At 31.5% G+C, this 15,426-nt stretch overlaps 1 protein-coding gene across 1 annotated transcript; it reads right to left on the reverse strand.

The window, feature by feature from the left end:
• Nucleotides 1-481: 481 nt before the first annotated feature.
• On the reverse strand, nucleotides 482-14,883 carry LOC124354742. Its single transcript, XM_046805409.1, has 8 exons — nucleotides 14,733-14,883; nucleotides 13,775-13,848; nucleotides 10,158-10,255; nucleotides 8,906-9,083; nucleotides 7,418-7,548; nucleotides 4,364-4,491; nucleotides 3,089-3,269; nucleotides 482-879 (listed from the first exon to the last, which is right to left on the reverse strand). The coding sequence occupies exons 1-8, from the start codon at nucleotides 14,785-14,787 to the stop codon at nucleotides 825-827; spliced, it is 900 nt and encodes a 299-aa protein (XP_046661365.1). The 5' UTR covers nucleotides 14,788-14,883; the 3' UTR covers nucleotides 482-824.
• Between the last annotated feature and the right edge of the window lie 543 nt (nucleotides 14,884-15,426).

A 15,426-nucleotide genomic window follows, 5' to 3' on the forward strand; every position in this document is an offset into this window, starting at 1 on the left:
ACAGTGTATATGGTAAAGTTAGCACACTAGTACAGATGTACTAGCTACTTGCTAGAGTTTGAAACATTTGTTATTACAGTTTATTTGTATCAATATCGTATATGACGTCATATTAAGTTCCTTATTGAGCTGTAAACTTTATAAAGGTATTTATTTAAAAACTGAAAAATTGTATTGAAATGTATCGAGCTTATGTGTTTGTGTTAATCGAACTTATTCCAAATTTATAAAGGGAAACTATTTGTTTCCAGTAAATTGTGATAACCTTTACAATCAGATTAATACGATGAAAGCTGAGATACACTGTCGATATTATGCATAAGTAAGGAATCAACGAGCCACTTTACACATCATTGGACTAAAATTGTTAATGTATTTGGCTCCCATGTTAAAATAAACTAGGTATTGACCACTGAGTGGGACAGCTCACACTGTCCCTGAACAGAATGATTTAGTGTGAATTTGTTGGAATTCATGATGATTACGACTGGCAATAAATATATATATATTTTTTTAATAGAACCAGTATATTTATGAAAGTATAATATAAATTGCTTAGTTAAAAAATCAAATGAACGAAACAAGAAATGTATTGTTGCAAGGAGAAAACAAGTTGATACCTACATTGTTCTATTGCTTGAAAGAATCTACTATTAGTAATTGATTACGTTACAAACTCTTATATTTATTGATGTTCAATTAACAGATGCTCACGCCTTATTGGTCTGCAAGAAAACAAGTGGTGATTTTTTCCAGTCTGATCAGATTAGCTCTTACTTTACATGCGTATAAAGGATCTCATGATAGACCAACAAGTTGTCAATTTATAATGCTGTTTCCAGTTCATCTGCCATTTTCACGTTGTTTCCTCTGTCGTTCCTGAAAAAATGAAATGGAATGTACACCCTATTAAATTAATTTCTTATATATGCCTACATTAAAAAAATATTCACAATAATAATGACATTTATTCCCATTTTGATATTTAGTCCTAAACAATAATCATTAATTATTACTTTCCTTTCCAGCACAGTCAACCTTGATTTTTCTAGAGTTTTTGTATAGCTCACATGTGAGTTGATAATTTATTTATAAGAACTGACTGAAATTGTGTCTATTACTGATATGTAATAAATACACATAGTTGAATTGAATTAGAATAATTTATTAGATATTTAAAATTTTTATTTGACATTTTAAAATAATTGAATAGAAGTAAATTAATTTGAACACCTTAGATTTATGAAAACGGACATCATATTATAATTATATTTCTAAAAACTAAATACAAAGTATTTCTAGAAAGTAAATACTATCAGGATATACAGTAAATTTCTTTAAAAAAAATCTATCTTAAACTGCTTAAACTATCCAAATTATCCATCTTAAACTAGTTAACATAGATTCTACCAATATTCAGATGCTTGTGGTAGTGAGTGACCCACATATTATTAGAATCTTCATCAAAGAAACATTCCTGTCAGTGATGACAGCCTTCACTCTATAGAATTGTCCATTGTGCTGGACTACGGCAGGTGATTAAATTGCTTCCAACTAAACTATTGAGTAGTCAGCGTGCCAGCTGCATGAAGTCGAGCACTGTTACAGAGCAACACAATTCTTTGACTGAGCATTCCTCTCCTTTTGTATTATTTATAGTAGTTCAAAATTTTGCACCCTGTCCATTACACTGTAAATCTCCTAAATACGACTATGAACTTTGGCAATCTTAATGTTCCTTCGACTTACAGTCAGTTCATCGGTTGTTTTAAACATAGGAAAGGATCGTAAGAATTAGAAAAGAGAAGAGAAATCAGTTGGTATGAAGTCAGTAAAATTAGCGAACATGTTTGGAGTGAGAATAATAGCACTGTGGTAGCTTCAGAACAAACCTGTTCTTATTTTCTCGAGACGTCAATGTGTGACATTAATACTGTAACTTAATAATATTGAAGTACAAACTTACACTCCTGGTCATTGGGCTGATTTTATTACCTAAATATATGTCATACCTAAATCATAAAAAGCCCAATACAAGGTTTCACTTGCTTCACTCATCTCAGGCAAATACTTATTATATTTGTAATTTTATTAATAACAACTCAAATATCTAAATGAATGTATTAGTTACCTACAGAGCCATATACACATTGACTCTTACAGAGAGAGCTGTTGAAAGATATTTCACGATAAACCTCTGCTTTCAAATATGTTCTTTTTGTATCTGAAATTTGTCTCTGTATTTTTTGTTAGCAATAAAAAAGAATGATCTTTTGAAATGGCGTGTAAACAATAAAATAGTTGACAGAAAAATTATAATTTTTTTTCTTAGATTTGTGTCATTTTGGCAATCATGAGTTTTTTTTGAGGAAATTTCAAGGTGGTTTTATAATATTAATTTTTTACCTTTTTTTAAATACTTCACTTGACACACACACACACACACACACGCACGCACGCACGCACGCACGCGCGCACACACACACACACACACACATATATATGTATAATTTTATGAGTGGTTTTAACGTGTTAAAGAAGGTTGAGAAATTGCCGAAAGTTAACGTGATGAGATTATTGAAACGGGCAAGAATTAGTGACGGAAGTGAATTGATTAACTGTAGAAGAAATCAATGAGGATTTTTAATAGTCAGTGTTAGTTCAATTTAATTCAATTTTACCAAAAATTTGCTCAAGATCTCATTCAGTGCTCTGAAAATGACTAGAATTTTTTCTCAAAACCAAATGTAGCTGAATGAATGACTATTTCGTGCAACAACATGCAACAAATTTTCAAGGTTCTGAAACCTGCTTTGAGCAGTGAAAACTTTGCTGGGTGAAGTGTGTGGCATGAGTGAAAAGTACTTTACAGTGTTTTTGCAATTTGACAACACTGGACACTTCAAATTGATTCTCTCTGTGGTTAACAGTGTACTCAGTGGGCATGAAATATCCCATTTTGTATGTTCTTTTTATTGTCTCTACTAAGAAAAAGAGGATTGTCTTTCCAATCTTGTAAATATAAGCCTACTCTTCCTATCTTATAGACACTGTCATGTTAAAACATGGCTGTCTGACCTCTGTTTACCTTTGTTGAACTGGCCTGGAAAGAGAGGGAGGGTAGATCGTCTCATCATCTGAGTCGAAGTCATCAACGATAATGGTGCTCTGAGATATTTGGTTATCCACCCTCGGAATAACTACCAGTTCAGGATCATAAACTGGGTTTTCCATGCCAAATCCACGTTTTCGTATATCAGCTTCAGAGCCTGTATCAGTATTAGAGAAACATCAGGCTGTTAATTAACAAGTAACAGTTTCTTATGATTATGAGTTGTATACACTACATGGTTTCTACATTAATGATTTCATTCTTTCTTGTGGACTATACGATTCTATATACTGCTTCAACATTGGTTTAATACGTTATAACATTCTAGTTATTATTTTACGATAAAAAGGGCGAATAGGACAAGAGATTATTACAGTCACTGTGACCCTCGGGATCTATAAAACATTGAGCAAAATAAAACGTTTTTATATTTAATATAAAAACATAATTAAAGTAAAAAGTACAAAAGCTAAATCCTGGTTAGTTTACCAAATAATTACTAACTTCCGATGTTGACATACTCAAGTATAAAATTTAATGTGAATTAAAGAATGAGAAATGAGTGTAATGAAGTGTAACCTGGAGTTTTCTTTGGAGTGCAATAATTCTGGGAGTTTGGAATATTTCTATGCAATAATTAACGATAAAGAAAGTAAAAAAAAAAAAAAATATGAAGAATACGTATTTATTTAAGAATATGTTATTTATTAAATACATAAGAGTGTGTATTTAAGTATTATTAGTATTTTGATTGGTTTTAGATGTATCCCCGTATAAATACTCAAAGTAAAATGGAAGTTTGAGGTATTACATCCCCCATGTACTCTCCTTGGGTACAACCCTGAGGGTGTATTTATGAATGAGACGTGGTCTAAACCTGTTTCTATTCTAGTGTTCAACTGTCCTATTACAATTTATTGCATGAATAAAATGCTTTAAATCATTTCAAAAAGAAGAAAAGAAGACCCTTGATTTGATAAGCATATCAACCTAAGCTTATATTTCAGATTTTCTTCTGAATCCTTGTGGGCCATCCCCCTGAGAAAATAGCGGGTCACTCAACATGTGGTAAATTAGAGTTTTATGTTCAGTTACTGTGTACTAAGTCTTGTGGCTCTACCTTAAATATTTTCAAATATATTTAAACACTCTAGAACTTTTTAGACACACAGTATATCAATTCACTCATATAAATTAAAACTTTATAAATTATGTATTAATGATTAATATTCTAGTGATGCTGTAGTTTACCATAGTGTGAGTGATCCTCCTTAAGCTTTGTTCTTGGTGGATCAGGGTAAAAAAAGGGTGGTACTAATTGTTTTTCTCCATGCTGAGAGAGCCAAGACCTGTTAGAAGATCCAAGAATATCCCTCCGTCTGAAAAATATATTAGTTTAATTTCAATATTTGAATTTTGTCATTGTTTGTAAAATAGCAATGTACAGGAAGCAATAACTTTTGAAGGCGTGTTACTAACCACTCTTGTTACTTATAGTTACCTGATGAGGAAAAATGTACTTTCATTAACCTTATTTCAGAAAATCAACAAATGTGTTTTTGTATAGGCATTTAATTCACTAAAAATGTAAAAAATCTAAACTCGACCTTATTCTTCAAATTATTCAAAACAGGATTAAAAATAAAATCAAAATTTTAACAGGAAATATGAATGGAAGAAAATAAATTGCAAATAAAGACAATAGTTGAAAACAATTTGAGATTGAAGGAAAAAATTGTGTGAGGCAAAAAGGTATTTGAAGAAGCTAGTATTAGATTGCAGAATGCTCTCGAAAAATATGAAGGAAAGTATTGCTAATGCAATACTTCTTGGATATTCAAAAGAGCGAACCAAATTAGCAGGAAAACAAAGATATGAAAGCCTCCATGGCAGCAGGGCGGACGGAAACTGGGTGTCTACCACGGGTGCTGTGGTTTTAGTCTGACCAGGAAGCATGATAATGACACAACCACAGTCTATGCTTACTTCACTGATGATGAGCTTACAGGCGTGATAAAGATATTCTAAATAATAAACACAGATTCCCATGGTAAGATAACGATATGAATTTTTTTTATTTATGGTGGTGGGGAAGTGAGGCACCAATGCTACACTTGGAACCATTATATTCGTTCATCTAGTAAAAAGTCCCTGCAAGCTGTAACTTCAGAAAATTTTGATCATTGTTTTTTAAATTGTTTTCTTTGTCTCTTAGGATGAAAAATAATTCAGGTCTAAACGTTTGTACATAGTATAAACAATAAATTTTAGATAAATTTACAAAGTTTTTGATTTAGGGAACATCCTTGCGCATTGTTAAAGATTTGCGCTTAATTGTCACAATTCTTAACTAACTTTAATGATGTTATTTTTTTTCTTTAAAGGAGGAAACTTTCATCATGATACCAAAATATGTTTACATATAATGGAACTCCTGTTAACCATAAGTAAAAAAATCTTTTTGGCATACTGTCCAAAAGATTAAGGTAGATTTGCATCACACTTTATATATTTTTTAAACATTATTGAACTATCTGGCTCCAAAAAGCTGCTGTCCACTTCTGGAACAATATAAGCACTAGAAGCCGATTGCTTATGTGTCTACTGGGTATTAAGATGACAAAGCCGTTATTCAACTTAAGACTTTAGAAATATTCAGCTTCTAGGATCGCTCATCTCATATATTGATTGAGTAATCCATTCCCTATGATCTGATCTCTGCATCTGGAATATCTAGTATGAAATATTCGTATCAGAATCCACTAGACTTATTGCAGCTATCATTCTCTAGATGCCAAGTGATTCTCTGCCTTTGGAACCTCTGAAGTCTGATAGTTCCTCAGTGAGCTCTTAGCTATGGAGATTTTAATAAAAAGATTTTGACTCTGATAAACTCTTGATATCAAAAGTGCTCAAAAACATTCTTTAGTTAACACTTCTTCAATAAAGTGCAGGGATATTGTTTATCCTCATGCTGACCAATATTGTATGTACAGATACATACTTTGTATTTTTTATGTACAAATTGTTCTTTTAGTTAGAGTAAGCGAGTTAATTGATATCCATTGATTAGTTTTCAATTAATTGTATTTGTATTAAACTCATGCCTTAAGAGTTTCTGATACCTAAAGAAGAGGATAAATTCCAATCCTAAAATCGTAGCCTTTAATTTTGTAACATACAGTGAAAACAAAATTATGTTCTAAATTATTATATTTTATCATGAATAAATATTTATTTTATAAAACACTTATGCAAGTGTTGGTTATATTCTATGGATTATTAGTGTGCCTTCAAATGTTATAGATCCAATAATGCAACATTATGGAAAACATTTGCGAGCCACAGTGTGAAATAAGCGGCATCACATAATCTGACATTACTTTACCCTATTTCTTATAACATTCCACAAAACATTCTTAGAAGTAACTTCACTAGCAACCATATCTTAGCAACTTCATTGGTGACACTATCTCTGCATCTTTACTGGTAACACCATCTCTAACACTTCAATGGTGACCCTATTTAAACATCAGGATGTAAACTGTATTAGACAAGTATCACTTTTCCCACTCACCTTGTCAACCAAGGCACTATCCAATGGCTTCACAATTAACCCTATTTCTTTAGTTTTAATGTGGTATTGGAAATACACTAGTTTCACCAGTTAATTGATCTTGACAGGCTCAATGTGCGATTAGGAGTACTTTATAGTTTTTACAACCCTATTTTATTATTCCAAAGTGGTAACCGTGGAGTTTTTGGCAAACCAGTCTATTTTGTTAGCTTCAGGATTATGTAGGGAATGCACTGACTTCACAAGAAATCAAATATCACAAATCTTAAGGCAGTATTAGGAATGCCATGAATACTAGATTAGAAGAATGTCCGATTATGTAGTTTTGTTTGATAATTTTTTTACAATACCGTACTTAAAAAAGCTAGTTTGTTCAAAATTATACAGTACTTGTAACACTAAAATAATTACTAAACAATACAATTAAAGAAAACTTATGTATTCTATAAGCATGCACACACCCATACGCATGTGGACACACACACACACACACACACACACACACACACACACACACACGGTTTCATAGTTAAACACTTAGTTCCCTGTATTATTTCCTTCATAAAAAAAAGAATTTTCTATAACTCTGTAAGTTATTATTGTACTCGTATAAGTTATCTATTAATAATTATAGTGGATGTGAATTGTATGGTCTCCCCACATTTGTCTCATAAACACTAACGACAAGATTATTTTATTTTATTGGTAATAAGACAGTACACAATTACCTTCGGATGTAGTTCTCAATGAATTTTGTCTTGATTACAAAAATCAGTATAATTATAAACAGGACAAACAGGATCCCAGTAACACTAAGCCATAAAATGAGTATTGTGTAGTTTGATGGCAGTTCATAATCCTGTAACATATTTATTATATTAACACACTGCTTGTTAAATTTGGTAATATTTCTATTTCTATGCAATGTTTCACCGGTGACCCAAGATTTTTGGTGTATGATAGTTCAGTGTAGGTCAGCACTAGTATGCTTTAGATGAAATTGGCGGAACTATCAGATTCTGTTAGAGAGTGCCACCGTGTATGGCGTTTATTTGTAACTGTCACTATTTATATTCAGTTAAATCAATACTGAATAATTGAATAAAGCTCAAAAACAAGATAAACATCTACTCTGTAGCTTAGAGGCTGATTCAGTAACGTAGCAGCTGAAATTCAAATCAAATCAAATCAAACAGTTCTTTATTAACATTTTCTTGGAGAAAAGTAATAGAGTCAGATTATTTACATACATCAGCAAATATAAAAGCATTGGTTATGGATGTTCTGTTGTTGCGTTATTCCTCCAGTCAAGGAACTCCTTCACAGAATAGATTGATTGTTGCAGCAGCCAATTTTTTTGTAGCAATCTTCAGGTTTCTTACGGGTAGGGTCTTCAAATTCAAATTGGTACCAAGAAAGGATACAACTGCGCATGTCTGAGTCACAGATGATTTATGCTGCACACGTGAATTGTGGGCAGAATAATTTGGTATGAGCCACCCGTGACTCATATGTTATGATAAACTTCATTATAACAATTAATTATAAAATTTACTTCTTGGTACTTTAATTCCCAATTATATCAGTCAAAACCGGTGAAAAATTGAAAAATAAGACATGCCAGTTCCTAAGTAGATTCTATTTCATGTTAATACTTTCAGAAATTCTTTTTATATTTTTGCTGATTAACCAAACCCAAGTGAGGTATTGCCATTATGATCCAATCACAACTCTTTTTGAGTTAGCTTGTTACTAGTAAGTCACTCAAAATCATGATATTGTAGCTTGTTTTCAAAAATATTCTGGATGAGATACAGGATCTCTTCTAACATGGAATAAACATATGTGTTACACAGTGCTTGATTTCTAGAACTAGATCGAGGTGACAGAACTGTAAGCTTCTAGGGTTTTTGGATTGTGTAATATGGACTTGCAGACAAATAATTATTATGATTCATAAAAAATCATCTAAATACACATTGGTGTTTTAAAATTGTAGCTGTTTTACATTAATGAAAATATTGTGGCCTATCTCAGACATGATGGATGGTTGGCTGTAAAAGGGCCAACATTGGTACTATAATGTTATAGCAGAATGTTATAAGTATTGTAGAGGGCTTAGAAACATTAGCAGTTAAAGCTTATTTGTATATAAGAAAGTAATATATTGTTGAAATTATCAGTTTTGTACGCAACATTTTTGTCTAAAATACTACCTTCAAACCCAAAGCTGCCAGCTGGGAGTTTGAATGCGTCTTCCACATTTCACGAAGATGTTTGACACTAAGTTCTGTAGTGTTGAGTGGTACAGAGATGTTGGTGTTGACACAAAGTTCTGCGTCAGGCCAGTCTGTTGGGCAGGGGAGTACACTGTTTACTTCAACTGTTGTGGCACTGAAATGTAATGCAGCATTTTATAACAAACTGTAGTTTTTTCTTCAAGCTTTAAAATCATTGTAGAACACCTTTTTCATTAATCTTTTATTTACGTTAATTGATTTGATGTGCATACATAACAGCATAATGTTAATCTGGATGTAGTGTCTTCATTTTGACTAAGTGATCCCTAGAATATAGGATTACAAAGTAAAGCTTGCTTTATTTTATTATAATATGTCTTTTGAGCTAATTTTGTACTGGCTTGGCTTTATATATTATTATAGGTTTTGGATTTATATTTTTAATTATTTAAATTAGAAATTTACTCAAATTATGAAAAAATTAATATTAGCAATAGAATTTGAAGATTAACATAGTTCTTATGGGACTAAAATCAAGATGGCCTATCAGTACAGTATCACAATGTGTTTATGTTTGTGTTGGACTTGACATATCCATATACCTCTTAATTAACAAACTCCTCTGAAAACAAAAAAATCCAAGGTCTTTCATAAGACAAAAAATTTAACTTATACATGACATCTCTGAACCCCAAAAAGTAGTACATATCCAGATAAGTTGATTTTCAATCTTTTAAGCCTGTTAATTATCCAACAATGTCATCACAAAATCCAAATAATACCGATGGAAATTATCACTTGAGTATTGTACAGCCTGTTATATGTTTTTTTTATTAATTTGGTTAGACATAAATCATGTAATAAATAATATAAAAAAGTAAGAGAACGAGCCTATGAAGCCCATATTAAGGTGAAATATAAGCATACCTCTACTGTAAATATCATTTGATAAAAACATTGAAAAACAAGTTCAAATAAATGAATGTGTTTGTTCAAAACAAGTTTAAACAAAAGGTCCATTTTGTGTATGTAAAAAATGGAAAGCATTTGGATTTTTAATAAATTATGGCTTGGAAAGGTCTATAAGGAAGAGGTACAGGAAAGATCTCATGAACTTTAGATTTTAAATGACCTCCCCTCAAAGTCAGACATGTAAGGTGTTGTTTTATAGGTAAGCTGCATCTAAAAATTGTCTGAACGAAACAAAGAAAAATCAGTTTGAACTTACTTAATTGTCCCCTGGTGTTGGAAGCCATTAGTGGTGGCACAGTATTCTGTTGCTAGTTTTGCTATAAGATCTTGAAACTCTTGTTGAATGGGTTTGAACTGAAAAATAAAATATCTCTCAGTATAGAAATCATGAAACATTGTGAAAACGAGTTCAACATACTTGAAAATCAGGTTGTACTCTGATTCATAGGTGACTAATTTTTGAGATGACAAACTCTGACTGCAAGGAAGAAATTTCTCAGTTTAAAGCTTAGAAAGATAAGATAATGTTTTGGTATGTGGTTTAAAAACTATTTAGTGTGCTTGTTTGAGAACTTAATCAGCTAAAAGTACAATTAGTTATGCTAGTGTTTGTTTGGTTTACCAATTAATTATGCTAGCGTTTGTTTGGTTTACATATGAACAGTGTTTATAGTGATCAATTTGGAGTTCACAATAACTTGTATTTCAATTTATGTCATAGAAATAATTTCTCTCTCTCTCACACACACACACACACACACACACACACACATTGATATTATAAACGAGGCGATCACCCTCTCTAAAATTGAGATAAAAAATAAATTCAACGTAAATAAATCTAAGAAATTGAAACCATGGATGACAAATGGTCTTCTTAAAACTATGGCTAATCGAGATAGACTGCTTAAATTATTAAAATGCAAGCCAACCAATGAGTGATTAAAAATTAAATTTGACATTTTTAGCAGGAAAATTGAAAAGTGGATTAAAGACGCTAAAAAGCGTTATTACGAGGGGTTGTTTGATAAATGTTCAAATAACCCACGTCAGCAGTGGAATATAATTATTAACAAATTGAGTGGGCTAGTTCCAGCGATGAAATTTGTTAACAAAACCTTAATACTAGAGATATGCAATGAATTGACAAGTAACCAGCAACTAATTGTGGATGCATTTAACAGATTTTTTATTAGTGGATCTACTGATCTGGTGCCTCACTTGAGCAACCATTTGGTGCTCATTTGAGCACCAAAGACTTGATCATGAGAGGGTGTTCAGGACTTACTCGCCTCTTCATTCCATTTTTTGCCTTCCTGTAGCAGAAAATGAATTAGTAAAATTGATAAACTCGATATAAGGAAATAATTCTATCTCTAGTTTCATAGTAAAAAATATCTCATCACATATAGTTACCAGTTCTAACACATATTTTTAATAAGAGTCTGAGTGAGGGGGTGTTTCCTGAAAAACTAAAAATTGACAAAATTGTGCCTGTTTTTAAGAAAGGACAAAGTACGTCCGTCGAAAACTATAGGCCAATATTATTACTTTGTTTTCTCAAAATTATTAGAAAAAAATCGTTAAATAAAGATTTATGCCATTTTCAGACCATTATAACTTTATAGCTTCAACACAATTTGGTTTTAGTGAGGGAATGAACAAGGAAATGGTTCTACAAAATTTTATATCACAAATTCAATTAAATTTGAATAATCCAAAAAGTTCACAAGCATCAGGTTTGTTTTTGGATATCAGCAAGACCTTTGACACGGTCAGCCATGAGCTGTTACTAAAAAAGCTGGATAGTGCGGGGGTGCGTAGTGTAGCTCATGAGTGGTTCAGATCATACCTCCGTGAGCGGAAACAATTTGTTTGTATTGGTAGCTATGAAAGCTTGAGTAGCACAATTATATGTGGTGTGCCGCAAGGATCTGTTTTGGGTCCCATATTATTTTAAATTTTTATTAATGATCTTTATAGAGGCCCCTTTTATGGTAAACTAACTGGGTTCGCTGATGATACAGCTTTATCTTATAGTGCCCCAACTAAATGACTTCTGTGGAATTATATACAAGAAGATCTATACTATCTTCGATTACAGTTTAGTAACAATGGACTTGCATTAAATGCTCAGAAATCACTATATATAAATTTTTCATTAACTCAAACTTTCAATAATTGATAACAATAATTATTATGATGAACCTTTGAAGTACCATAATTTGAATTGTCAGCAGAATTAATGTGATTGTGTCACCCTTACTCAGGGCAACACTGTGAAGTACTTGGGACTCCACATTGACGAAAACCTTCTTTGGAAAGTACATGTAAAAACAATTAGAACATATTTACTTGCATTTCTTACAAAATTTTATTTTATTAGACAAATTTGTCATGACGATGTATTAATACAATAATGTATTATGCATTTGTTCATTCTAAATTAAACTATGGTCTGTCATGCTGGGGCAGTACATTTCCATCACATTTAAAGAAAATTATAAGTATTAAAAAATCATTCATCAGAATTATTTTTCGGAAAAATATATGTGAACATGCTTTTCCATTGTTTTTTAAGCTAAAAATACTTCCACTGCGGCATCTATATGTTTTTAAAGTGCTATGGTTATTTTTCCAAATTAGTGGTAATCCAGGAGTCACTGTTGATCTGCAAACAACACATGGAGGATATATTACCAGGCAGATCGGCATGATCAGGCCACCGAGAGTGACCTGCTCAGAAGCTCTTGCTCTAGCTCTTTGCTGCAGAAGTCTTTTATATACCTCGGACCCAAGTTTTACAATAGTTTACCTGTTCACATTAAAAATTCACCCACAAAGAAAACCTTAAAAATTCGTGTCAAGGATTGGCTCTTGAATCATGATACTAATCAATTGGAACAATTGTTTGCTGTATTAAACTAGTTACTAACAACATTTTTCTTAAACAATAATAATAATAACTAAACAAGTAAGATAATAGGTTCCTCTACTGAATAACTAAAAAAATCTATTAAAAAATAAAGTTATAAACACATTTACTTTTGCGTAAATTATTTTTGCCTCAAAAGTAGTTGCCTCAAGAGAGATACGATTGAATAGATACGGCAATGATATTACATGTGATAGCATATGTTTTCATATTGGATGTGTGTGTGTGTGTGTGTGTGTGTGTGTGTGTGTGTGTGTGTGTGTGTGTGTGTGTGTGTGTGTGTGTGTGTGTGTGTGTGTGTGTGTTAGTGTGTGTGCGTGTTTGCCTAGGTTAACAGGAGACAACAATACAATTCCAAATTGAAAATATAAAATACTGGCGACTCCCATGCAAAAACAGAAGAATTTATCTTCTATTGCGTGTGTATTTATTTTCTCAGCAGTTCTGCAGCAGCTTATATTTCTGTTTTGTTTAATAATTCCTATCATAAAATTTGTTTTCAAGAGTAGAAAAATACATCCTAATTAGTTTTTACTTTATTTGATCAAAAACTAGGTATAGAAATATAATATTATTGTTGTTTTGTTACAGTTAATTGATTGTGAAGAGAAAATAAATGTGTCATTTCATTTCATTTTATTTGATGAATTAAATTAAATATTGTTTTTTTTTCTTATTGCCAGAGCCTATTTAACATAACATGTTCATACTTTTCTTTTATATAACTAGTGATTATGTCGGTTTCTGCTAGAAAATTCAAACAGAACATATCAAGCAGCAGCATATTTTAATGTTTGATAACATATCTCCTAACATACTGTTTTACCTGGTCTATGATCTTACACATGACATACATTTTAAGTGTTTTCATCTTATAGCTACATTTATTTGTAGATTGTTTCTGTGAAAGGAAACAACTTGAAATCAAATTTACTCACCTGTTCAACAGTTTTTCCACTAAGACTTATGATGAGGAAATCATATTGACCTGTGTCATTTGGTAGCTCCACATCTGGGCAGACAATAAAAAGTAAAAAAAGTCTCAGAAACTGTGACGTATTTCTGACAATTTATCAGTATAAACATTTCCATATAGGTACTTGAATATAATGACTATCAATACAGTTTATCTTGTTCAGTCATTTCTTTATGAAGAGGATCAGGGCTCTTAGATAACATGACGAAATGTGAGCTATCCCATTTACATAACTACACCTACATTGATTGTTGTTAATTATACATCACTGGTGGTAACAAACTGTAAGTTTTAAAATAACAAATTAAACAGAAATAAATTAAATTAAAACAAAATATAAGTAACACAGTAAATATATTTAATATAAACTGATTGATCTTAACAAACAAACAATCTCTTACAATACAGTTTGGGTTTGTTTATTTGAATCTTAAGCAATATAAGTTTTATCCCCATGCAATATTCATGTAAAACAGGTAAACTATTAAGTTTTAGACTGTTTAATACTAATATTTGATTGATAGTGATATACTGGATAACTAATTCAATATATTAAAATAGCATATATCTGTTTAAGCATTATCCTTTTTACAACATATATGCATTTACAGTTAAGCCAATTAAATTCAATATATAAGCAGAAACCAATATTAAACAATACAGATCTTGTTAGCTGTACTAATAAATTCTCTACATTGCCTGAATTAAGTTCCTAATTTAGTAAAAAAACGGTGATCTGAGTTAAGTTAGACCATTTTGTAAGGTCAAGTTATATCTCACACCTAATGAATGGAAATCATCTAATGATCAATAATTGAAAGTAAATTACTAAGTATCTTAAACATATCTAAGATCATATCAAAAGAACAACACTATTAAACAAGGTTTAGGGACACACAGTGAAGGATATTCAGTATTACCTGCAATTGCTGATCCAAAAACAACAACTAAACAGAGTACGCATTTCATACACATGTCTGCAAAATTTCTCTAACACCTGACTAACTGTGACAAGAAGTTATTGTTAACTCTCTCAGAGGCAGAGGCTCAGATAAGAACGGATAAGATAGCCAACTGCTATCTTGGCGACACGTTTATGCTGATGCTGTTATCTCAGTAAAGAAGTCGTATTTCTCAGCCCATTTATTCATAAGATTCTTATACTCATCACTTTTGGATTACATCAATAGTAATCACCAGAATAGGTTTATCTGAATATCTGTATTTTTCCTTGTTATGCTCTATTATTAGTGCACTCATGTTAGAAGTAGGGAAGTTCACATTGCGGTATTTGGTTACGGTTTTCCTATCATTGTTATTGTCAGGATCGTAGTTATCACTACTAGTCACTAGCCTACAGCTCCAATAGATGGTAGTTTATTAAGTTTCACTTTATTAACTATCCATTTAATTAACATTTTTTTACTAATTTAGTTACAGTTTATATTATTATTTTTTTAATCACTGCACACAATACACATTCACAATTTTGTTTCTTAAGGTCAAAATTAAATCTAGAATTAATTAACAGGCTTGCCTTGTGCCACGATGTTGAAATAAGAAGTGTTATGTTAATAATGTTAAATTTACTCAATGCTTTCATTCTATAAATGT

The sequence above is a fragment of the Homalodisca vitripennis genome, chromosome 2, assembly GCF_021130785.1.
Source record: "Homalodisca vitripennis isolate AUS2020 chromosome 2, UT_GWSS_2.1, whole genome shotgun sequence".
NCBI lineage: Eukaryota > Metazoa > Arthropoda > Insecta > Hemiptera > Cicadellidae > Homalodisca > Homalodisca vitripennis.